Genomic DNA, 27,069 nt, shown 5'->3' on the forward strand with positions numbered 1-27,069 from the left:
TCACAATCAAGTTATTACAATAACATTAAATTTTCAATATAACATAGCTTAGCTTGTTTTGTTAAAATAAATGTATCTTAACGAGTGCTGACAAGCAGTTATTTTATGGGTAAAACGTTTTTGACCTGTTACAAACAAGGTGCAACAAATCACTTGGATTGTAGGATTGTAGGTCCACGCCTAGTTTTGACGAGGGTGGCGGAAGTCACTTTTCTGCAGGGTAGGACAGTTAGTCCACTCCGACACCCGTGGACTTACATTGGAATTTGCTAACAAAGTTAGGACAAAACACTATTTTTCAACCAATCCTACCAAATTACCATGCATTGAAAACAGAATTGATGAGTCACTAATTAAGTTTAAATCTAAATCTAGTTGGGAAGCACCCAAACTAAGTTCGGATCATCCTCTTGAACAATTTCTCAATATTGTCATATCTAATGTAGCTGATCCAAATTTTCCTGATTTTCTTCCGAAAACCACTAATATTAATGACAAACAAATAAAAGCCATAAAATCTTTACGACAAAACATGAACATACTTATTGTTCCCGCAGATAAAGGAAATACTACGGTAATAATGAATACAGTTGATTATGTGTCAGAAATAAACAAACAATTAAGTGATGAAGATACATATAAGAAACTGGACAAAAACTTAACAGAACAGTTCTATTCCAACATTTCAAAATATTTAAATAAAAATTGTGAAAATGAAAATCTTTCCAAAAGTTCAATAGCTTTAATGATACCACAACATCCAAAGTACACCAGTCTTTTATATTCTTCCCAAATTACACAAGAAAATTATGCCACCACCAGGACGTCCGATAGTATCTTCTTGTTCATCACTTACAGAAAGAATTTCTGCATATGTGGATCACCAGCTACAGGACTTTTTCCAAAATCTACCATCATTCATAAAAAATTCTGATGGCTTTTTAGATAAACTTAAAAATGTACCCCAACCTCTTCCTAACGATGCAATATTGGTCGCTGTTGATGTCACTTCTTTATACACAAATATAGAACACGATGAAGGAATTGAAGCTGTAACATATTATCTTAATCAAAGACAAATTGACACAAAACCTAGTATTTTATTTATTACAAAATTAATCTATTTTGTGCTTACAATGAATTGCTTCCGTTTTCAGAATACATTTTATTTACAACAAAAATGCACAGCCCACGAGTTCCCATTCGTATGGCTCAGTCATATGCAAATCTTTTCATGGGAAAACTAGAAACAGATTTCCTCAACAGTCAAAATTACAAGCCTATATTTTGGAAACGTTTTATTGATGATTTTTTTTTATTTGGACACATGGGAAGCATAATTTAACCAAATTTTTAGAACATTTAAACAATTTTAGCAAATTAAAATTCACATTTGAGACGTCTTCAACATCAGTCAAAGTTTTAGATGTGAAAGTATTTATTGAAAATGGACATTTAAAAATCAAAATAAACGTAAAACAAACGAATAATTTGAAGTATTTAAACTACGACAGCTGTCATCCAGTCCATATCAAGAGGAATATACCAAAAAGTTTAGCATGCAGAGCTCAAAAATTATGTAGTAACACAAATGACTTGGAAAAATACATTGACGATATTATGTACGCATTCTTAAGAAGAGGTTATCCAAGAAAATTACTTAAAAATAAACTTAATATAAAAAAGAAAACACTACATTCTAAATTTGAAAACAGTGATCCGAAATTAATAGTTCAATACCATCCAGGGCTTCACAAAATTAATAATATTCTTAAAATAGCATTTAATACCTTACAAAATTCTAGTTCAACTAATGATATTTTTAAAACAACTCCTAGAGTAATCTTTAAAAGACCTCCTATTCTTAAAGATATATTGGTCAAACCTAAATTACCAATGACAAAAACCAATGAAACAATACAAAAACAAAAAGGACCACATCCGTGTAATAAACCAAGATGTTTAATTTGTAAAATGTTACCAAATTCTTCAAAATTCACTAGTAGCAAAACACGCAAGGCATATTCTATCATCGGCAACTTGTCTTGTGAATCTAAAAATGTGATTTGCCAAATTCAATGTAAAAAATGTCCAGCAGATTATATTGGCTCAACAACAAATACCTTGAGGACAAGAATGACAGGACACCGATTTGATTATAAACACCAAGATTTAAAGAAAACTGTCGTGACTCATGGTATAAATCACAATGAAACTTTTGAAAATACATATTCAGTCAAACCTATTCGGCAAGTACATACAAATTCAAACCAAATTTACCTCAGAACATTAGAACAAGCACACCAGTAGGTTTTAAAGAGCAAAATTCCACATGGACTCAACATCAGATAACTTAGCCAAAAACGTCTAAGTTTGAAATCAACATAAGGAATAATTATTTAGTCATGTCATCTGTATTTATTATTAGTATTTGTTCACTGTTTATTTACTTTCGTTTGTACGGTTTTCTTCTTATATATTTATACAATGTATGCACCTGAAGACGGTTTTCACCGGAATATAGTGCCAATGTTTTAAAAACACTTTTTAAATTTATTTTTAATTTACAGTAATTTACTAAAAATAATATATATACATACACACACTAATATATCATTTCTAAACAGGGTTTTCTGTTGTAGGTGTCAAATGGTTACATAAATAAACTACGCAAACTTTTTCAATCTTAACTATTTCATCACATTATTAGTTTTTCCGTTATAGAACTGTATAAGCCGTTAGCAATCCAACTGTACCTAATTTTAATTTTGCATACTTATTGGTTTGTAAAATATACATACGGCGATATACTATGTATTTTTTATCCCAAGAAAAACTCTCACAATATTAAAAAAAGTTCATCCTGTAGTGTGAATTTATAGATATATTTCTGGAAAAAACCACGTGACTGTCAAAGATCTTAATCTTTATTATCTTTCCAGTTATTCGTCAAAGTCGACCTATCAAATATCACACAGTCTATACTGTACGTTGTGAGGAAACCATATCATTTGCTAATTTCCGGAACTTTAACTATGTGCATCTTTCGTTTTCTTCAGAATGTTTACCAATTTATAAAACAGCTCGAGGCTGTAACGAACGTGAAGGTAAGATAAAAACTATAAGTATAAACTGTAACTACAAAAACAAAGTTAGAATTGTTGTACTTATTTACTAGTATTCTATAGCAAGGCTTTTAGGGTGTACGAGTAGGTAAAGAGGCCAATATCGTTATTACAAAGGAAATAATTTAATGTATAAATTACTTCTAAAATAGTTAAACATTTTCATTGAGGTTCCATGAGTAATATTAGACCCTGTTGTGTTTCATGGTAATGTAGAATGTACAATCAATTAGGGCACCTAATCACAAAAGTGCGCCCGTTATTACACAATCATTATTGTCGACTTTTACTGGAGTACATGACTTGAGAATAAACGAATAAGTAGGACGATTTGTTTACAAACCTGTCTTGTATGATACAACTGCAAAATACGGCTGGAGATACAGGTCTTTGTTGACAGAACATAAACTTTGAATTTTTAAAGATAACGAGTACTTACGGTTACGGTGACGGTGTATTGAATCTCTGGAGTGGCTGCAGACTAAATTCATAAGATTGATGGGATTGCGGCTTGGCTACTCATATCTGGACGTTCCGGTTGAGAGCTTGAGAAAGGATTTTGGCCTTCCTTCCTTGCGGACGAGAAGAAAATTGGCTGACCTCTCGTTGCTGCACAAACTGGTGAACGGGGTAATTGACTGTCCTCAGTTACTTGCACTAGTGGAATTTCGGCTTCCAGGAAACACTCGCTCTCAGGACATCTTCTCTAGGAGAGCCATGCCCACACTCTACAGTCATCACAGTTGTATTCCTCGTCTGGGGAGGGAGGGTTAACGAAGTCTCTGGTGAGGTGGACTTCTTCAGCACCTCTCCGGCTGCCTTCAAGAAGTGCCTAAGACAAATAACCTTTCCACCACAGACATAATGTGAATACTCCTATAGCTTTATTTAATAGTTCTTGTTGTTCTGCGTTGTTCTCTGTTACTGTACTTAATATTTTTGTTTATTGCCATTTGTTATTTATTACTACTGTTGTGAAGCTCGACTGTTTGATTTTTCTTTAATATATTCAGTTCTCATATCGTAATTGCACTGTTGATCTATTGTTCTCTTACTTCATACTTTATTATCTGTTACTTGTTACTGTCTATAGTTTATATTGTTACCCTACTCATGTTATTATTAGTATCTTTGTTATTTATGAAAACATTGTTAATTACTTTTATATTATTATATTTTGTTCAAGCATGCTATGCCTACCACAATATAATCAATTGTAAAAATGGGTTACCGTTGGAAATAAGATAAATAAATAGATAAATACTTCCCGGATTTCTGAGCTGTATCCCGACGTCCTGGAATTGTCGTAGAATGTCCCGGATTTCAGGATGTATTAAATGAAAGCCTACGCAAACGTAGGCTGAGGTCCGATAATAATTCCAATACGCTTTACGCCCGCATCGCGCTAATTTACCATACATGTATTTTCTGACAGGAGAGCAGAAAGTACTCTAGTTTGACCGATGCTGCTATAAAACAGTAGAAATCGCATCTGTCAAACTGCCTCACTACGCAGCACATCTTGGGTATTGAGTAATGGACTAGTGGTTGTGTCGTACGTAGCTTTTTACCTTTTTGATTTTCTAGTGATTGTTTAAAACTAGTGATAGTGATAAAAAATGGACACAACGCAAATGTGTTTATTCAATGAAATATTTTCAAAAAGGCCATCCTTCATTTGCTAAACGTAATAATCCACATTCAGTGTACACAATCTAACAGTGGAATCAGTATAGCCTCTTAAGGTAAGTCTGACTTAAAAGATTACCTGAAATCTAAAAATATTTAAATACTGAAGGAAACAGGATTTTCCGGACATTTGCCATCGTTCAGTGAAATAAAAGTAACACTACGTTTCGAGATCTGCAATCTGATCTCTTCTTTCGGTAAATAACTATCCTAATACATTACGTTTATTTGTATATAACATTACGAAATGTAGTGTTAGTGATTTTCTGTTTCACTGAAGAATGGCAAATGTCCGGAAAAATCCAGTTTCCTTCACAATCCTTCCATCGTCAAAAATAAACTTCAAACAAAGAATTTAAATGCTTTTCTACTATTGCAGTGAACACATAAATGAACAAATTTTTACTAATAGCGATTCTCAGAAAAATCTAATTGTTTCTAAGGAAGCGGTAATAGCCTATCACGTGTTTAAACATAACCATAGCTTTAGGTCTCTGGATTGAACTTTAAAGCTCATATCATGCTCGTTTGAGCCAAAATTTTCACTTGCGAGAACAAAAAAAATTGGCAATGGTGAAAATGTTTAGCTTTTGAAGCTCAAAGACAAATGATTGAATATTTGGCCGAAACGTCCTGTCCGTCATTAATGGTTGATTCATCCAATCATGACTCTGATAAACTACTGCCAGTCGTAGTAAAATATTTCCAAGAAATGGTACACTCTTAGAGTTATAAACTTTACCTGTAGGGACCATTAGTGAGTAAGTGGCTCTAAACAAACATGAACTTGTGGAGAAAGTAGTTGGTTCGTCAGCAGCAATAGCAATACCAAGAAAAGGAACTACAAATATATTCAAAGAATTATCTATAAGCTGCTATAAAAACTTTGACTGGTACATGGGCTGCCTTGCTCACGTTACGATCTGTACCGAAAAATCTTCTGATACTTTGCCATTCGATGCGGACTTCATTATTGCGAAACTCGGACAAGAAACTGGTTATTGTTTGATAACATTTTGTCAGCCAACGCGTCATCTGATGACATGTTCAACGAAATGTTGATATTAAAATCGTATCTTACAATAAACCACCCACTGAGCAATGATGGCTGACTCTCTTCAGGAATTTGACAAACCAAGAGGTAACAGTTTCAAACATAAAAATTGCGACTTTGATTGATCTCTTCCAGGCACGGATGGATTCATTGAAAGAGCATTTTCCTTAATTAACAACTTTTTGGCTTCCAGAAAAACTTTGATGTCCGGAGTGTGTCTCAAAACTCTATTAATTATTCAAATGAACATGTGGATACGTCCATTGAAATATATGAGAAAATAAAGAAAACGCACTGCTGTTAAACAAGTTGTCTTTCTCCAACAAAAACAAATAAAAGGCTTCTTACATAATTACACATATTATTAAGAAATATATTTCAATTGATTTTTATTTGTATGTATTTTCAGTATGGTACTTAAACTATCTGGAGACCAGCGACAATGACATGTCTGTCTGTATACAGGCTCGTCATATGAACTTACACTTCCACCTCGTAGCAAGTTGGTTAATTTCGCTGTCCTATTTATGTCAACATGTCCTGGATTTAAGTACAGAAAATATGGTCACTGTGCGTATAGATATAGTTTGAAACATATAGTACCCAGATGATTCCCAAGTGAATAAATCTTTTATCTACGAAAATGCGTTGCAAACGTGTAAAGACCACCTTTTTTATAAGTTTCCTTGTGATTATTAGGCTAGTAGAAATATTCAATGTGGATACAGTATGGACAGCATTTGAATCTGCGCTTTCTCAAACTTGCATAAAAGTTCAGAAGCCACATAAAGATGTAACCTGTTGCCTCAACTATAAATGTATGCAGATTTCAAGGTAGAACACCACAATCAATCTGAAAAGCACAAAGCTTAAATATTTTATATTGTAATCATTATTTTGCAGTTTTGTAACTCATTTAGCAATCAATTAATTAAATATAACCTATATCCTATACAGCTGCATATGCAACTGACTGATGTGTAGATACACAATCTAACATACTTCTAGAAGTGCTGGAAACTTGAAATTTGCCACGTAGATAGTTTATGAAATGTGACCCACAGGAAAAGTCTGAAAACTGAGAATTAGCGGGTGAACCATTAGAGCTAGTTCAAATCTGACGGAAAATCGTGTCAGGAATGAAGTGAACTACAGAAAAGGTCCATTGACTTTTTGTCCTATTTCTTGTGGTTAAGCGACAAAACGTTCGCATATTTGACATTCCATAGATTTACTTCTTTTAAAATAATGTTTTGAGCCCGACAGTGGCCGAACGGTTGGTACTAGCTACTAAAATCAAATTACCCATTAGATTATTAAATGAAGTAAAAAATGAGTCCAGTAATTTTTTTCCCTACACTAATTGGTTAAGCTGCTAAACGCGTTAACGTGTAAACGGTTTGTAAGTTTTACATGAGAATTTAGATTCCAGGCTAGATAGCGACCTTTGAATCTTAAACTGAAAGGTGAGTGTAAATTAAGAAATAATATGATCTACATATTGGGCTCCTAAGGATTTTTGTCCTATCTGGTATGGTTAGGCCACAACGGTCGCATATTCGAAAAAACCATTGGTTTTTACGTTAAAATTAATGATTTGTGATAGATAGAGGCTGAATGATTAGGAGTATCACAAATTTAGTTATTTTGTCAATTAGAACATGAGGTAATCTACAAATAATGTCCAATGTATGGTTCCCGTATATTTAACTTTAATCCGGAAACGCTCTTAAACCAGCATTAGTAGATAGGGGCAGATAGATTTCAGATACCAAACATTCGTCGTCTCCCACCCGAAATACATTGTGTACCCAATACAGCTGTAGCACGTTTACGTAACGCGACATAAGCAGCTGTTGCGATCACAACTTCGACCTCGCCGCGTCGGATTTAACAACTGAATCCTTCAGAGCATCGGCACGTAAAGTGTGGCATGGCAGGAGTACGGCAGCGACCGGTCACCGGTTGTCAAAATCGCACGGCAGAGACATGGCAGGAGCACGGCAGCGACCGGTCACCGGTTGTCAAAATCGCACGGCAGAGACATGGCAGGAGCACGGCAGCGACCGGTCACCGGTTGTCAAAATCGCACGGCAGAGACATGGCATGAGCACGGCAGCGACCGGTCACCGGTTGTCAAAATCGCACGGCAGAGACATGGCAGGAGCACGGCAGCGACCGGTCACCGGTTGTCAAAATCGCACGGCAGTCACCGGGTGTTGTCAAAATCGCACGGCAGAGACATGGCAGGAGCACGGCAGCGACCGGTCACCGGTTGTCAAAATCGCACGGCAGAGACATGGCAGGAGCACGGCAGCGACCGGTCACCGGTTGTCAAAATCGCACGGCAGAAACATGGCAGGAGCACGGCAGCGACCGGTCACCGGTTGTCAAAATCGCACGGCAGAAACATGGCAGGAACACGGCAGCGACCGGTCACCGGTTGTCAAAATCGCACGGCAGAGACATGGCAGGCTATGTGTAAACCCACCTTAATACATCGCCATGGTGGAAGAGGATGTTATGGTGGATGCTGGGAGAGTATGTTGAGCTGAGTTTTGTAACCTTACTTGTGGTAGGAGGTTTCCCACGCTTTTTAGTACTGACAAAATTGCATTTAATGCAATGCTACTAGGCTAGTCTACTATTAAAAGCTAAACATCCCCACGCTTACTCCACAAATCTCTCTGCAGTGATGGAGAAGTTCGTACTTTGCCCAGCTCGGATTTCATTGGACGCTCCTTCCTCTATTTGATAGAACCATTGAAAAGTAGTAGAGTATCATAACTGATAATAACATCAAGTGCGCTTTCCGTTTAAAATGAAAAATTGTATTTGATTAAATAATAATTATTGAATGAGAAGCCTATCCCTGCAGTGGCTGAAAAATTATAATTATATCTGTCCGAACGATATATCGAAATCGAAATGATATATAGAGTTGTAAATTTGCATGATGCTTTATTTTTGTATATCACTGCATGGGATTTGGCTGAGCGTTAGCACATATATTTAAATTAGTCTTAAAGGTAGCTCTGATAATCATATAGGGAACGAGAATACAGGCGGATAAATAAGTTTGTACACATACTGAGTAGCCTACAACCATGTGGGATTTGACATGTGTCATTTTAATTCATAGAGTATAGGTTAGTTCCTAAACTTCACTTCAACGCACTCTTGGGTTGCGTGAAACTTTCATCTTTTAATTACTTTTATGAAACCTAACTCAATGAAAAAAAAATGAGAATATGGTATCTGGACAGATATCCTGAGAAATATGTAATCCGTAGATCACAAATTTTGCTTGAATTTAATTTCTACATCGGCAAGAGTGTGTTTCGATGATGATACTTGTCTAACATGGAGTTTGACCGGGCGTAGGCTTTGTCTATCTGTGTGCCCCCAGGACACCTTGTTAAAGAGATTCGATTTTTTTAAATAGATCTGAAATTTTTCATCCAACTTCAGCGAAGCCTGTTACAAGCCACCAAGCAAACACCACCGAAGGAGGTCTGGACTTCATAGGCCTTTGACTGGTGGGGCAAGTCTTTCTCGCGCCATTTTACGTAATCAGTAATTAAAAAAAAAAACAGCCAAGTTTATTTACTCACGTTAAACACAACAAAACATTTAGAATCAAGGCAACCAGTAACATAAAAGTGAGGTTATAACCTATATATACTACAAAAACAGAAATAGAATCAGATGATTACTTCGAACAACTGATTGAATACCGTCATATCGTCTGAATTTTGAAGTGGGTCTGAAAGAAAGAAATATAAGAACAACTGCGATCTAGTGGGAACGACGAAAACTACTTGAAACTGTTTCTTATTTATTCCGCTAGATCACATTCGTATTCAAGCGAGAGATTACTCATCACGAAATATTATTATGAAGACTGTTTAGCGTCATATTGCTCCCCCACGGCTATCGGGATTACTGCAGGCGGCACGTAGGGCGCTCCCGAATGTGTTGCGGGATTACTAGTCAAAGAGTTCAAATAGGCTTGATCACAGTCATTACAGCCTCAAGGTAAGTTGGAAATGTTTACGGTGGTCATAAGGCTCCTCAGGTCATAAGGCTCCTAAGTAATGGTTGGTTTTCGATGTTTACACCAGCTATCGTATCTAACTTCTGTCGTCACACACACACACACACACACACACACACACACACACACACACACACACACACACACACACACACACACACACACACACACACACACACACACACACACACACACACACACACACCTTCTCGGGTGCATTGGGAGTGTTTTTGTGAAAGCTGCATAATGTATTAATTGATTTAAAGTAATGTAATAATTTGTTTACAGTGTTTGCATGGAATTGTATAATAATGCATGTATTATTATAATATTTTTTTCTGAATAAAGATGTTTGAACTTGAACTTGAACTTGAACACACACACACACACACACACACACACACACACACACACACACACACACACACACACACACACACACACACACACACACACACACACATAAATGCCTGTTACTATGGTTACAGTCATCGGACATTAATACACATGGTACCAAAATAATTATGATTGTATATAGAACAATATAATACAAACTTTTAATGTAAGTTTTACCTAAATTGACTCCTGACTCCCCTTAGTTTCCAAAAAAGTTTAGATTATAGTATACTATACTTGATACAATAAGTTTTTATAATCAAATACCTGATGGCAAATTGTCATAGATTAACCAGCTTAGGCTAATCAATAGTTTTTCTCCAGAACTAAGACACGCTCCAATCACAAGCTCATTTCCGGTTGTCAAACAGTGTCCGGATGTGGGTTGTCTCCCATGGGAGGTGTGGATGTACGAGTACTCTGTCCCCAACTTTTGTTTGTTTTATTCCACTACAAATTGGAAATAACTTAACAAAGTCAAACTTTTCAATTTACCTCGAGGAAACATTTTATGTGTTTTTTCAAAAGCCTGATGATGTATTTTTCCGTATATTTCCCTTATATATTGCACTATAGTACAATATATAAGTACTATATAGTACTATATATAGTATAGGAAATTATTAATATATAATTATATTTACTATAGTTAACATTTTTAACTGTTTATTTTTCCTTAAGTATTTAATGTTATGGACATAACGATATGGAATCTTTGCCGTATAGCGTCCAGTTCATTATATCTGCTTGCTCTTGCGAGCCCCAGAATCTGGGGTATTGACCTATTAAAACTTCTAGTCTCTGGAATGCCTAGGGCTGTAGGAGTTTCCACTGTCTTTTTTAGCTTTGAACACCTAACTCTGAAATTTGCAGAGGCATTTGGAAGATTTAGGCCTGGAGGCTTTTGTGAATTATGAAAAATCTTCAATCTTGGCCTCTGATTATTGGGATTATTGGATCGGCCGCTGTGAATTCAAGACATCTCCAAGCTCTTAGGGTTCAGCGTCTAGAATTTCCTAGACCTTAGGTGTGGATCCCCAATCTATAGTGTCTCGTGATTTCGGGAATAGTCATTTTTGTTAAGCTTCTGATTGTTTATTACTGGCTTAGGTTAGCCATTTCGTCTAAGATACGATTTATATGTTTAATTTTACTTTTTTAATTCATTTTATTTGGCCAGAGTAGCTAGCAAGAGAACCCAAAGTGTCAAACAGATTAGAGATCTCTTAGGACGAACGCGGATTATGGCTTTGATAGGTTTATCCAGAACGAATAAATAAATAATAAAAAGGGCCCACTCCCGTTTTCTGTTTTACTGCCATCTTATTTTCGCCGATTGACATTTAGGTTACCATTGGCCTCTGGTCAGTTTGCAGTGGCTGGTTGTTCATTGCAGACTTTTTATGACCTGAATTCCTTAGTTATATTTCAATATTTGGTGTTTGATTTAGTAATCTTTGTCTGCATGGAGTTGACAAACAACGTGGCTGTTGTAATTCATGACTTACAAGTCCCACAATGCGCTGTTATTATTTTGTTTTTTTTAGGTTGGATTGAAGTTATGTGTGAGGTTTGTTCTTCACCTGAGCACGAGATCAGATTTATATCTCGAAACGTAGTATTATTCATTTCTTGTATCTCTCAACGAAGTCTGGAAAATCCGGGTTCTTTCACAATTATTCTATAGTAAAAGATACACCTTAACGAAAGGACAGACTTTTCTAGTTTTAACATTTTATGTGCTCAAATTTTTTATTAAGGTAAGCATCTTAAGAAAATATAAAACCCTAGTTACCTAACTCTCGTATTTGCATAACTTTGTAAAGTTATGCATGGGAATCCTTATTGATGCTTATTTCAAACAACAGTGCATTATTCATCTGAAACGTTTACATTGACCTTACAGAAACATTTCATAGCTCCTTGACACGCTATCTAGGATTTCCATGTCTTTTGTTTATCACTCAGAATAAAATATGTTTGTCCCTGGTTCAGACGTAATTCTTATTGTATTCATTGCCTAGGCAACGAATTAATGTTTATGGTCCTAATAGTTTCAAATACCTTATGCTTATTTATGAAATTATGATTGTTGTCTTATGGTGTCTAGGCTATTATCTTTCCAGTCCCTGAAATACCAGAAACGCTTAATATTCCTAAGCGTGCCTTCTACTATTCTGGTTGATCAGAATGTTGTGTAACTTTGGTTTTCATATTGCCTGCACTCAAAACCTGTGGCACCTGCACACAGTACATGTAGCACGTACACAAAGTACATGTAGCACCTACACACAATATCTACTGCACCTATACGCAGTACATCTAGCACATACACACAGTACCTGAAGTACCTACACACAGTACCCGAAGTACCTACACATAGTACGAGTACATCTAGCACATACACACTGTACCTGTGGCACCTGCACACAGTACATGTAGCACCTACACACAGTACCTGAAGTACCTACACATAGTACATGAAGTGCCTACCCACAGTACCTGAAGAACCTACACCCAGTACCCGAAGTACCTACACACAGTACCTGAGCACCTACACATAGAACATGAAGCACCTACACACAGTACCTGTAGCACTCACACGCAGTACCTGTGAACCTGCAAACAGTACCTGAAGTACATATAAACATTACCTGTAGCACCTGCACACAGTGCCTGCAGCACCTGCACACAGTGCCTGCAGCACCTGCACACAGTGCCTGCAGCATCTGTACACAGTGCCTGTAGCACCCACACACAGTACCTGTGGAACTGCAAACGGTACCTGAAGTACCTATATACATTACCTGTAGCACCTGCACACAGTGCCTGCAGCATCTGTACACAGTACCTGTAGCACCCACACACAGTACCTGTGGAACTGCAAACGGTACCTGAAGTACCTATATACATTACCTGTATCACCTGCACACAGTGCCTGCAGCATCTGTACACAGTACCTGTAGCACCCACACACAGTACCTGTGGAACTGCAAACGGTACCTGAAGTACCTATATACATTACCTGTAGCACCTGCACACAGTGCCTGCAGCATCTGTACACAGTACCTGTAGCACCCACACACAGTACCTGTGGAACTGCAAACGGTACCTGAAGTACCTATATACATTACCTGTAGCACCTGCACACAGTGCCTGCAGCATCTGTACACAGTGCCTGTAGCACCCACACACAGTACCTGTGGAACTGCAAACGGTACCTGAAGTACCTATATACATTACCTGTAGCACCTGCACACAGTATCTGTAGCACCCACACACAGTACCTGTGGAACTGCAAACGGTACCTGAAGTACCTATATACATTACCTGTAGCACCTGCACACAGTGCCTGTAGCACCTGCACACAGTGCCTGTAGCACCCACACACAGTACCTGTGGAACTGCAAACGGTACCTGAAGTACCTATATACATTACCTGTAGCACCTGCACACAGTGCCCCGTAGCACCTGCACACAGTGCCTACAGTACCCACACACAGTACCTGTGGAACTGCGAACAGTACCTGAAGTACATGCAGTATATACATTACCTGTAGCACCTGCACACAGTGCCTGAAGCACCTGCACACAGTACCTGCACACAGTGCCTGTAGCACCTGCACACAGTACCTGCAGCATCTACACGCAGTACCATTTAGTTTTAAAGTCACTGGCATCAACACTGGATGAAATTCCTAATTCATGCAAATGAATTCCTGGTATCAAATAATTTTCCATCAAACTAACAGTCCTGTAAGTTATTCAATCCTCTGTTAAAATGCTATAAATGTGCAAAAATTATTCATGATCCTTTCATGCTTTTATAAATATATTCATTACAGGAAAAAGTTTACATTTTCCTTATTTCTCTATAATGAGGTACGATGTTGGCTTCAACTAAGAACAAGAAACACAAAATGTACTTGCCCCTGATACAAGCACCACAAAATAATCAAACATTAAAAATAAATTATGTAATAATATTAAAATAAAGAATGTTTTTCGAACACTCTCCTTTATAACAATAACTCGCGTCTCACTGTTATTTATGGACTTAATCAATCAAGTTTTGTTTCAAACCACTGGTAGGAGGGAATAACATTGAGAACCACACAAATAACAACGTACAGTTTACTGAAGGCAATCTACGAACCAGTTGTAATGATACATCATAAAGTTTCTGGGAAATTTATTTCCTCCTACTGAAGGTCAAATGAGTGAATACCTAATTTGATCTTGCTTTTCCAGGTAGTGATAACACCCAGATACAATCTAAGATTCTTATTAACATTTCCTTCATGTATCTAAAGTTATTTTACCTAGCTTCTCAACATATTTATGAACATTACAAATGAACTGAACGTAACTAAATGTTCTCCTGCAGAGTTTTTACTCTGAAAAATCTGTGATGAATTTGCGGGACCAGTTCACCAAAAAGTGACTAACAAGGTCGGGGAAATGTTACATAACTACGAAACAGGTACTTAAAACTGGCTTATTAAGTAATTCAGTGTAGCTGAAATGATAATGTACTTTTGTCACAATCATGAGGCGACTGGATAAGAAAAAAAATTAATTAGTAAACATCAGCAGCTTATTCTCCCATCCCTTCTAACAGCATCAAGTGTAAAACCTGATTATTGCTAAGATGTCAGGAACGTGTTATGATTCATTTTTAACTCACATAAAATACAATATCCACTAAATGATAATTTCTACAGATCACGTCTCACATATTATTTGTAGGTACAAATAAGGGACGGTAAAATAAATTCCTTTATCTGAGTTACCCATTGTGTAGTCAAAGAAAAAGCCGTTAACATTTGTTTACAGATTTTGTGCTTTATAAAGTGAACAACATTATACTGCTCCGTGTATAGACAGAAATTGTTTCTCTCACTTGAGATAATTATTTTTAATTCTCAGTGATTTTAATACAGCTAACCTGAGCACAAAAATGTTATTTATAAGGATTAAAACGTACCCATGTACTGACTTCATTGGGAGTTATTTTACATTGATTGCTTGTATTGATTTGTCTTAGACAAGTTGTTTGTTTATGTTTCAACCATGGCAACTAACAACAGGGAATGCTATTTATGTAAATTCGAATATTTTACGTATTACTATTTTAAAGAATGTCTGCAAATGTCAAGAGTATTTAATCAAAGTTTTTAAGTCACTTTAAGCGTATTCACTGTTCAAATACTGTACTTTTTAATAACCGAGTGGTATAAAATCCTCAAGGTTATCTTCTCTAATGTTTAGACGGTTTTTAAATTCTAATTTTAAGTTCTAAAACCGAAGTCACTGCAACCACAAATCTGATAGCTCAGTCGTGATGTATTAGTCAATAATAAACATCAGTTCACGCCTCCAAGCGCCAGACAGACCGGTCTTGAAGGTCACATGTGCTTACATAACCTAACCTCACTCACTGACAGTCGCTTTGCTGTTGCAGACAGATCAACATCAACATGGTGTCCTGGCTCTTCTGTACGCTCCTCGCCGCCCCTTTCCTCCTGGCTGCAGCTCAGGTACATCCTTAGTCCTGGTAGTGTCTTAACTTATCTTGTAGCTAGTCATCGTTTATTGCATTTTCACTAATCGTTCAAGAGTATAGTGTTTGTGGTGTTTCTTAATATTAAAAAACTCATTTTTATTAATTTGGTTAACGTCTATATATTAGAACGTGAGTTTATTCAGCATTGCTACTTCAAAGAGGCATCTCATAAAGTTTCAGCACTTTTAATGTAAAACTAAAACCAGAGTTACGGGGTTACATAATAAGCTCAAATGAATTTATATAACAGACGTCGAGTTATTGTTAGTAACTGGTTGGTGATATAAGTTATTTCAATTATTTTTTGTTTCATTATGAGGAGGCAATTGCTAAATTTGTCATATACTTTTTGTTTGGTTTTTAAGAGATTTTCGTATTTAAAGAAATGTTCAATCGGAAATATGCAGTACTCCATTGGTAATATCTTGGAGCATTTTAAAAATTATCGTTAAACCTTTAAATTCTTTTACAGGAAACTTCTATTCATTTCTCTAACAATAGTTTTGAAGGACATGTTGTGCATACAGAATCTATTTAATGAGTTTTTGAACAGAATCGCTGCTTTGTGAAACCAGTTTGATGTAATGCCAAATCTGATATTCGTTAGGGGGTTTAATTTATGACAACTACCCTAGAATGAAATTGAAAAATGTTTTCTTAGTTACTGTAAACATGTTGATGAATTAAATTATATTTGAAAGTAAAATATATTTTTTACTAAGCACGATGAAATCTTTGCCGTTCAGAAACACTTATCTTACTTAATCAAATAAACTTTTAATACTTTCCTAACAATTATATTGTTGTTACAATGTGTACACTTTTCCTTGAAATCAAAATTATAACCGTTCACTTAACTAATTAATAAAAGCTGTAGTATCATGTCATCATATAAACTTGTAGGATGTAAAAATTTGAAACTAACACTAAAGACATGACATTTAACTTTATTTTTATTGTTTTAACATCAATGTAAGTCAGTATAGCCAAACTTAATGGCCGTAGTTCATTCATAAAATAATGTTTATTGTTTTCAACGTTGCCATTCAAGTGCCATTGCGTTGTGAAACAATGGAACATCGATAACTAAACAATTGGTCTTAGATGGTAAGGTAGGCACGGCCCATACATCCTTTTCGAAAACATAACTTATTCATAGTCAAGGTTATAATTTCGTCGCATATAGGACACTTATATTAATTTTCGGTAAAATATTGTAATAAACACAACGGTTTTCTATTAATTAATTTCAGACAGTAAAAAGCTCATTGTGCATTTTGAATTATGATTGGTCGTCGATGTGTTTCAGATCAATTACTTTTGTTTTATACATTCAACTAAAGCATCAATTATCATATTTTTTAACACTAAACGTGAAAATGTGAATGTTGAATGAAAACAAGGAACAGTCCCTTGTAGACTTGGATGAAGATCTTATATAGACTAATGTAGTACAGTTTTAAATATGATACTCTATATAGATAATAAGAAAATAATAATAATAGGAATGACAAATATTACGATTACTATATGAGAGTATATCGTGCGTATAATTCATGCAAAATCATACAAATCTGTAGTAGAATTAATTCCCTAAATCGCAGTCATCGTGATATCCTGGGAGCTACAGAATATTCAGTATTGGCAAGGTTGGGAATAGAACCGCCACCTGTCTAGATCCATGTGGATGTGTTTTGGGCATCAATCTCAGTCATGTCGCCTCGGAGGAAGGGGAAGTCAGCTCTGTACCAGCCTCTCCATTCAAAGCAGGCACACCTTCTTGCCAGGCTAGCAACTTGCTTGAACAATACAAGAGCTCCTGCCACTCAACAGTCATCCTTCACAGTAGACTAAGGATACCGCTTGGGGTAGGGTACGATAAGCGGACCCGGTTTTTTATATCGAAATTGGCGAAGGATATTACTTAATCATAAACATCGATATAATCAATCGATACTGATTAATTATTTTGAATAATTAACTTAAATAATCTATATCAACAGCTGTAAACACTTTCAAATTATACATGTAAGGTAATATTTCAATTTTACATAATTAACATTTGATTATTAAAAATAGCAGTCAATTTTAGAAAACTACACCATATTTCTTTGAAATAAGATATGTTTTTCGTGGCTTCAACATGTTGTATTCGTACCGAAAAACCCATTATGTGAAATTTTTGGGAAAGAAACAACTGTAACTGAGAGAGTAGCAAATATGGTCGTCTTCAGTTTTCCTAATTTTGGTTATAATAATTTGTTTGACCACTGTAAATATTAAATTAATTATAGGACTATAGATACTTTTATAACGGATTGATAGTCTAGGATTTGAGATGCGAATATTAGGTATCGATGGTACATTCTTCGATATAAAATCCGGGTCCGCTTATCGTACCCTACCCATCGCTTGTAACCCAATATCTCAACACTTGCGATTTCCGAAAATCCACAGTGCTGCCCAGTGTACGTTAATCAGAACGTATAAATACGTATAAATTCGTAATCCAGAAGAGAGCCTTCCTGGAGGAATTTTACGTTACATAACTTAGCACATTCACTCCACATATTCTTTTCCGATAAATATTTTAAATTATCATCAATAACAACAGTCAAGAACGATCTTTAGCTGCAGAAAATTGTAACCAGCTTGATCTTACTAGGTCAAAACGGATTTAAATACTATATTACTTGCAAGTAATGCCGTTACCTCGGAAGATCTTCATCAGTAAGTATGCAGTGCACGATAATACTTACTTGTACCGTGTTTTAATCATATATTCAGCACGGCAATAAAACTTCGAACACAGTGTCGATAGGTTACAGTAAAATGTTAACAGTTGTCATTAAAAATGTTACTTTTACCCTAATTTTAATTCATAAAAGAAGTCCCAGCCATCTCCATTATGCAACAAACCAACCACAGATACGAACAACGGTGACTTATTTTAACCACAAGATTTTTAAATTGTAATTACATTTAACTTATGCCTTAGTGCATGTTATATTTTACCAAATGATGATTAAATTCGGATTTTGTTACAAACTATAAAATGATAAATGTTATTTTGGCTTTTAATGTCATGCTTAAAGGTTTTGAGGTAAAATAACAAAATAGGAGTAGGCCACATAGGTGTCGGTAAAACTTCTTTCTAAATATAAATTATATAACGCATTTAATAAGGTTATATTGTGTTTTTTTTTCCCTTTGGGATATTGGGGTGGATTCATAGATCCTCACACGTCAACCTGAGCTTATTGTGTGCCCCTTTGATGTTAGAGGGGTAAGCCTATCTTCGTGCCCTTAATTAGGCTAAGAAGCTTTTCCCCGATACTAGCATCTGGTTCGTCGCCTGGTTGTTTATCACCGAAAAGAGCCCTTCTCCTTGCTCCCAGTCTCTCACAGTCCAGTATTATGTGTTTTGCAGTCTCTTCAGACTTATTGCAGAGTCTACACTCCGAGTCCTCATTTCGTAAACCTAGAGTGTTTAGGTGTTTCCTGAAGTGGCCGTGTCCAGTGATCAAGGCAATCACTTGCTTAACCCGATCCCTGCCCAGCCCCATCAGCCATCTGGTGAATCCGGAGCTAGAATCGGCAAGCAGTCTTTTGCCGAGTGCTTGTCCATTGGTGACTCTGCCACCGCAAGCGGTGTGTCTTCTTGGACCATTTGTTTATACTTTGGTAAGCGGCTGACTTGCTTATACCACAACTCGGTTCTGGACCGGTGTATGGCATGCTTGCTCCGCTTTTGGCAAGCCTGTCGGCGCATTCGTTGCCACCTATGCCTGTGTGGCCCGGTACCCAACCAAGACGCACACAGTTGCGTGATCCAAGCTTGCAGAGAGTGTTAAAGCACTCCCACACAAGCCTGGATGAAATGCTGTTGGAGTCAAGAGCTTTAAGAGCTACCTGACTGTCTGACATTATACAGATGTTCATTCCCTGGTACCTTCTGGTGAGGCCTAGGTTGGCACAGGCTAGGATACCATAGATTTCGGCTTGAAATATGGAGCAGTTCCGACCCAAACTGCCGCTAAGGGCAGTTCTAGGGGATTGACTAAATACTCCATATCCAGTTCTACCCTTAATAAGCGAGCCATCCGTGTACCAGACAAAGCTCTTTCTTATTGTTGGGATGTTATCTTGCGATTTCCACTCATCTCTGGAGTAGAAGTCAACAGAGAATGGCTTATTGAATACGAACTCCGTTCTCATTGTGTCGGAGACCATTTCGAGAATAGCGCTTGGGTTTACAGCTTCAGTGATGGCGCCATGGCTCGCGTTAGACGCGCCATTCCTCCACAAGCCAGCAACCATCAGCCGATAAGCTGACTTACGCGCTTCAGCTTTTATATGGACATCAAGAGGTAGAAGTCCTAAAGCCACCTCGAGGGTCGCTGAGGGACTGCTCCTGAATGCTCCGGTTACAAAGATTGTGCCAAGCCTTTGTAAGCTTTCAAGCTTGGCTTTGGCAGTTACCTGATTCACCTTTGTCCATAACTAATAGACTAATGAACCATAAGTGATTTGAGGCCTTACAACTGCTTTGTAAAGCCATAGTGCTATATGGGGTTTTACGCCCCATGAGATTCCTGCAAGTCTCCTGGACTTATATTGTGTTACTATTTCAAATATTAAAATTCTACGTATTATACTCAATTTATTTTAAACACACACACACACACACAAGAACTCCATATTACCTTGCTCTACCTGCAATGTTACGTAATTAGACGAGAAAAACTGAGTCTCTTGTCAATTGAATTACGCACATACGAGAACTCCACATTACCTTTCTCTAACTGCAATCGTACGTACCGTACAGAAACAGAAGACACTTGAGCTAGTAAAGAGCTGTTGTGCACTCGGGTAGCGCTACCGTGTGTTCACCGGTGAAGTACATGTACAGACGAGAACGATAACTGGGTTGGCTCGTTAAATGCTGATTATCTGTATGGTTAATTACACCTCGGATCCAATTAATTATAGCTTTTTCTGTTGGTAAATACTATTTCTAATTTCAATAGTAAGTGGATCGCATGCTTATTTCAGTTTCTACGACTGCACGTAAAAGAGTGCAAAATTATATTTGAAGTAAACTAACGCAAAGAGCACTTCACGATTTGTAAACTGCTCTTACTTTCATATTTGTTATTGTATGAACATACATGATGTCAACCAAGTAGCGGAGTTATACTTTACTTCTTTTGCGGTCTCTAGCACACGTTTTAGGTTACTTTCGAAACTTTGGGATGTATGGGTGCGTGCGTTAGTATACGTGCGGAAATTTTGAATGACTATAGATTGTCTATCACTCGAGGGGCTGGAAATAGGTTATTTCTTTCTTTCTGCCAGCACGATATCTAAAAATGGACTGGCCTATTATAGACTTTGTATTTGGCATAAAGCATTCTTTCTCTATGTGCAGCATTAAGATCTAGGTTGATGTATAGTTTTAGCTGAACGTCAGTGACAATTTTACATTGGTCTTATAGATAACTTGGAAATTCTATTTAGAATGTATCCAAAACTCAGGCATGTGATTATGCAGTAAGATAAAACCATGTTGTATCCTACCTTACTAGATAATGAAAAGATAATTTAGTTTATCACCAGTTACTAATCACTAACAATCCAGCAAGCAATTATAAAATACTAGCTGTATCCCGCGGCTTCGCACGCTTTTCGTAAGCTTTGCCCGTGTATGTACACTTCTGGTTTAAGTGAATTATATTTCCAGTGCCGATGTCGAGTTTGCTTGCCACGATCATACACTTACATGTAATATATTATAAAGTGGTCTAACTCTCAAACTTTAAGTTCAATCAGAAATTTATCTTCAAGACAAATATACATCATAACTTCAATATTGGTTATTTAATATACATAACTGTGTCGTAATTGCAGGTTTTAGTGTGCAGGCGCTTTGAAAACTTGTGTCTTTTGCAGCACTGCCTGGTGGCGAATTACATCAATGGGCATTGTATATAAACCTTCTCTGTGGAAAAATACATATACATGCAAATTTTCATAATGGTCGGTTAAATAGTTTACGATTCCATAAAGGACAAACACACAAACATTCATTTATATATATATATATATATATATATATATATATATATATATATATATATATATATATATAATTATACATAATATGTTATAGCGTCCATATAGGCAAGTGAGACCAGTGAATGGTGACAGTATCTTCTACTAAGGCTATGGCTGACAAGGTTGGTGACCACATCATTGTTAAATATCATTATACTAAGAGGTACTGTTCAGTATGGACCAGTAAGCTATTAGAAGGATCCGGCTTGTAAAGCCATAAACATAATATTGGCGAGAAGGTCATTGTTAAATCGTATTGTATTGAATAGATATGAAAGTTCTTTGTAGGTGAGATGATAAGTATAATCTCAGATGAAACGTAACTACAGGAATGCTTACTTTATATGTATCAAAAGTATGGCCACGGTCACATTATCAAATGAAACTGTCACAGATACCTTACTACAGCATAAGAGCAATTACCAACGCTTTGGTTGTACGAATTTACTCTCTTTTACTCCGCATTGAAGACAGATTTACTGTCTTATTTAGAGGCAATAACAAATGTTGCTATTGCTGTAGCTATTGTGGTCTAACAATAGCTCCTTGCACTGTAGTCCGTGTGGAAAACGCAAGCATGCAGATACAAACCATCAATCTGTCATGTGGTGTTCACTCTTGTGCAAAATTGCCCCTTGTTACGGTTGAATTAAGTGATGTGTTCACGGCTCAACGTGCAGATCGGCACAAGGATCTCTGTTCCATACACAAACAGTTGGAGTAAATAGTACATGGTTTACCGATGTGTGGTTACATACTTTCGTTTCCCCCCTTATCGCTGCCTTTGTCACGAAATGGTGTTTCACTATTCAGCAGCTATTCATGGAATGATTTGTCGTAGAATCATCTTGAAAAATATTCATCGGTATTGACACGTAGGCCTATATACAAACTTGTACATGAATTAGATGTAAAAAATCTTTCATTTTGTATTATTATCAGTTAATATTATCATATAAAATGCTACTACCAATATCTAGATCAATTTTGTTTATACATAAATTAATATAACACTGCTAAAATAAAATACATACATATGAAACATTGATTTATTCTATATCTGGTACAAAATAATCTAAAACGATCAATCATGAGATTGGCTGAGAGTAATGCAGTAAAGAGTAAAGTAAGTCGATCTGGCCGCAAAGTACTTGTCGACATCTGTATGACCCGATAGGTTTGTCTACACATTATTTCGAGATAAATTGAAAAACTGTTTAGTTATAAATAAATAATCAATAACCTGTATTTTATTTCATGTTGAATATAACTAGCTACACTACAAGGACCTTGGCTAGCAGGTAGAAAACGTTTAAAAAACTTTTTTAAGGGATCTCTCTAATAATTATAATATAGACAAAAATAAATATAATATAAGTAGCAACCACCTGTGCTCTTTTTGAAATATTTATACTTAGAATTATTAGAACGTATAGACAGTTTTTTTTTTAATTTTCCTTTTTACGGATATACACGGGTAAGCAGTTCTCCAAAAGGAAGAGCACTTTCTTAACATGTATGCCAAGAATAGGTTAAAATCTTTTTAAATTTAATTTTATAAAAAGAGTGTTTTTTTCAGGAGAGGAGAGCCATCGTGATTTTGACGGGGGAGAGTGTGACAGGAAACGTGACATTCAGCCAGGCCGAGGACGGAGGCCCGGTCACTGTGAGAGGTATAATCAGTGGTCTGACCGAGGGCAAGCATGGCTTCCACGTCCACGAGAAGGGTGACCTCAGCAACGGCTGTCTGTCTACGGCCGGCCACTTCAACCCTGAGAAGGTGAAGTCATTACTCTAAGGCATGATCATGTACTGCTACTGTCTTGTACTTGCGGATACAAAGGGCGATTAAGACTACCACGTCCACGAGAAGGGTGACCTCAGCAACGGCTGTCTGTCTACGGCCGGCCACTTCAACCCTGAGAAGGTGAGGTCATTACTCTAAGGCATGATCATGTAGTGCTACTGTCTTGTACTTGCGGATACAAAGGGCGATTAAGACTACCACGTCCACGAGAAGGGTGACCTCAGCAACGGCTGTCTGTCTACGGCCGGCCACTTCAACCCTGAGAAGGTGACGTCATTACTCTAAGGCATGATCATGTAGTGCTACTGTCTTTTACTTGTGGATACCAAGAGCGATTAAGACTACCACGTCCACGAGAAGTGTGACCTCAGCAACGGCTGTCTGTCTTCGGCCGGCCACTTCAACCCTGAGAAGGTGACGTCATTACTCTAAGGCATGATCATGTAGTGCTACTGTCTTGTACTTGCGGATACAAAAGGCGATTAAGACTACCACGTCCACGAGAAGGGTGACCTCAGCAACGGCTGTCTCTCTACGGCCGGCCACTTCAACCCTGAAAAGGTGACGTCATTACTCTAAGGCATGATCATGTAGTGCTACTGTCTTGTACTTGCGGATACAAAGGGCGATTAAGACTACCACGTCCACGAGAAGGGTGACCTCAGCAACGGCTGTCTCTCTACGGCCGGCCACTTCAACCCTGAAAAGTTGACGTCATTACTCTAAGGCATGATCATGTAGTGCTACTGTCTTGTACTTGCGGATACAAAGGGCGATTAAGACTACCACGTCCACGAGAAGGGTGACCTCAGCAACGGCTGTCTCTCTACGGCCGGCCACTTCAACCCTGAAAAGGTGACGTCATTACTCTAAGGCATGATCATGTAGTGCTACTGTCTTGTACTTGCGGATACAAAGGGCGATTAAGACTACCACGTCCACGAGAAGGGTGACCTCAGCAACGGCTGTCTGTCTACGGCCGGCCACTTCAACCCTGATAAGGTGACGTCATTACTCTAAGGCATGATCATGTAGTGCTACTGTCTTGTACTTGCGGATACAAAGGGCGATTAAGACTACCACGTCCACGAGAAGGGTGACCTCAGCAACGGCTGTCTGTCTTCGGCCGGCCACTTCAACCCTGAGAAGGTGACGTCATTACTCTAAGGCATGATCATGTAGTGCTACTGTCTTGTACTTGCGGATACAAAGGGCGATTAAGATTACCACGTCCACGAGAAGGGTGACCTCAGCAACGGCTGTCTCTCTACGGCCGGCCACTTCAACCCTGAAAAGGTGACGTCATTACTCTAAGGCATGATCGTATAGTGTAACTGTCTTCTACTTGTGGATACCAAGAGCGATTAAGACTACCACGTCCACGAGAAGGGTGACCCCAGCAACGGCTGCCTGTTTACGGCCGGCCACTTCAACCCTGAAATGGTGACGTCATTACTCTAAGGCATGATCATGTAGTGCTGCTGTCTTTTACTTGTGGATACCAAGAGCGATTAAGACTACCACGTCCACGAGAAGGGTGACCCCAGCAACGGCTGCCTGTTTACGGCCGGCCACTTCAACCCTGAAATGGTGACGTCATTACTCTAAGACATGATCATGTAGTGCTACTGTCTTGTACTTGCGGATACAAAGGGCGATTAAGACTACCACGTCCACGAGAAGGGTGACCTCAGCAACGGCTGTCTGTCTACGGCCGGCCACTTCAACCCTGATAAGGTGACGTCATTACTCTAAGGCATGATCGTATAGTGTAACTGTCCTTTACTTGCGAATACCAAGGGCGATTAAGATTTCCACGTCCACGAGAAGGGCGACCTCAGCAACGGCTGTCTGTCTACGGCCGGCCATTTCAACCCTGATAAGGTGACGTCAGGGTGACGTCATTATTCAAACGCATGATCATGTAGTGTTACTGTCTTTTACTAGCGGATACCATGAGTGATTAAGACTACCACGTCCACGAGAAGGGCGACCTCAGCAATGGCTGTCTATCTAAGGCCGGCCACTTCAACCCTGATAAAGTTATTTAATTATTCTATAATGCGTGACTCTAATTCTAACTTTTTATTTGAAAAATCTGCTTTTTTGTGTAGGATTAGTGTCAGCAACACTGTAAAGCGACAGCGAATGATCGGTCGTCCTAAGAAAGTTGCTTCAAAGTCACAAATTTATACTTTTTCTCGTATGATAATTTTTAACGTTTATTATCAATGCATTTTCAAATCACTTTATGTATTTTGTTTGGTAGCATAAAACATAACAAATTCCATATTACTTGTGACTATGAACCATTACTTGGATGCCTACATTTAGAAAAATCATTTAATATAATTATTTTTATAAGAGTTAATTATTTTTAGAAACAAGTTTAATTGTTGGTTTTAGCTCTCTTCGTTGCCAAACTGCGCAACCCCCAAGTGAAAAATTAGGGCGCACGGAGTGTAAACCTTAACATGTAGGATACCACCTGAGGAAGAGATTAGATCACAGATCTGAATACTCTAAATCCTGTTTCCTTCCTTTCCATAAGTTGAGTAGAAATGTGTAAATGTACACGGATAGAAGAACTGGTAAATGCTTGCTTACGATGATGTAACTAGTGTGTATGTGTCTCACGGCCGAATTTTAGTCTACGAAGCTAAAAAATACAAGGCGAGAAAAAATTTGTGTTATTCCTAACCGCTTCGGTAAACTTTCAATGTCTGCCCCCAACAAAAGCAACGAGGCTAGAATCTGTCTTTGGCAAAATTCCTGTAAAGATTTGAAGAAAATCCAGTTTTATGTTTATGCAGTGCAAATTGGCAGACTATTGCACTGCCATATACTTATTATACGATAACGTGTGTTTGTTTTGTAGAAGAACCACGGCGGGCCCGATGACAAGGAGCGGCACGTTGGAGACTTGGGCAACATCTCCGCGGACCGCAGCGGAGTGGCCGAGTTCACGTTCACCGACTCAGTGATCTCACTGGTGGGCGAGCACAGCATCATAGGGCGTGGTTTAGTCATGCACTCAGACCCCGATGATCTCGGCCGAGGAGGCTTTAGTGACAGCTTGACCACGGGTCACGCCGGCAGTCGCATAGCTTGCGGTGTAATCGGCATTCAGTGACCTGGCCTCGCTCTGACCTCCGTGTTCATGGTGCTTAAGAGGCTCTTGCTATTGTATTCCTTCCGCAAGTCCTCTTATACTTTGTACTCCATTCTTAAAACAATAACATAAACGTATTTTAATTA

The 27,069-nt window shown here is 37.7% G+C and overlaps 1 protein-coding gene across 1 annotated transcript; it reads left to right on the forward strand.

Annotated features, from left to right (window-relative positions):
* Nucleotides 1-15,698: 15,698 nt before the first annotated feature.
* On the forward strand, nt 15,699-27,069 carry LOC124367277 (superoxide dismutase [Cu-Zn]). Its single transcript, XM_046823985.1, has 3 exons — nt 15,699-15,861; nt 23,584-23,784; nt 26,690-27,069. Exons 1-3 carry the CDS (start codon nt 15,802-15,804, stop codon nt 26,942-26,944), a joined length of 516 nt encoding a protein of 171 aa, XP_046679941.1. The 5' UTR covers nt 15,699-15,801; the 3' UTR covers nt 26,945-27,069.

This window comes from Homalodisca vitripennis, chromosome 8 (assembly GCF_021130785.1).
Source record: "Homalodisca vitripennis isolate AUS2020 chromosome 8, UT_GWSS_2.1, whole genome shotgun sequence".
Lineage (NCBI taxonomy): Eukaryota > Metazoa > Arthropoda > Insecta > Hemiptera > Cicadellidae > Homalodisca > Homalodisca vitripennis.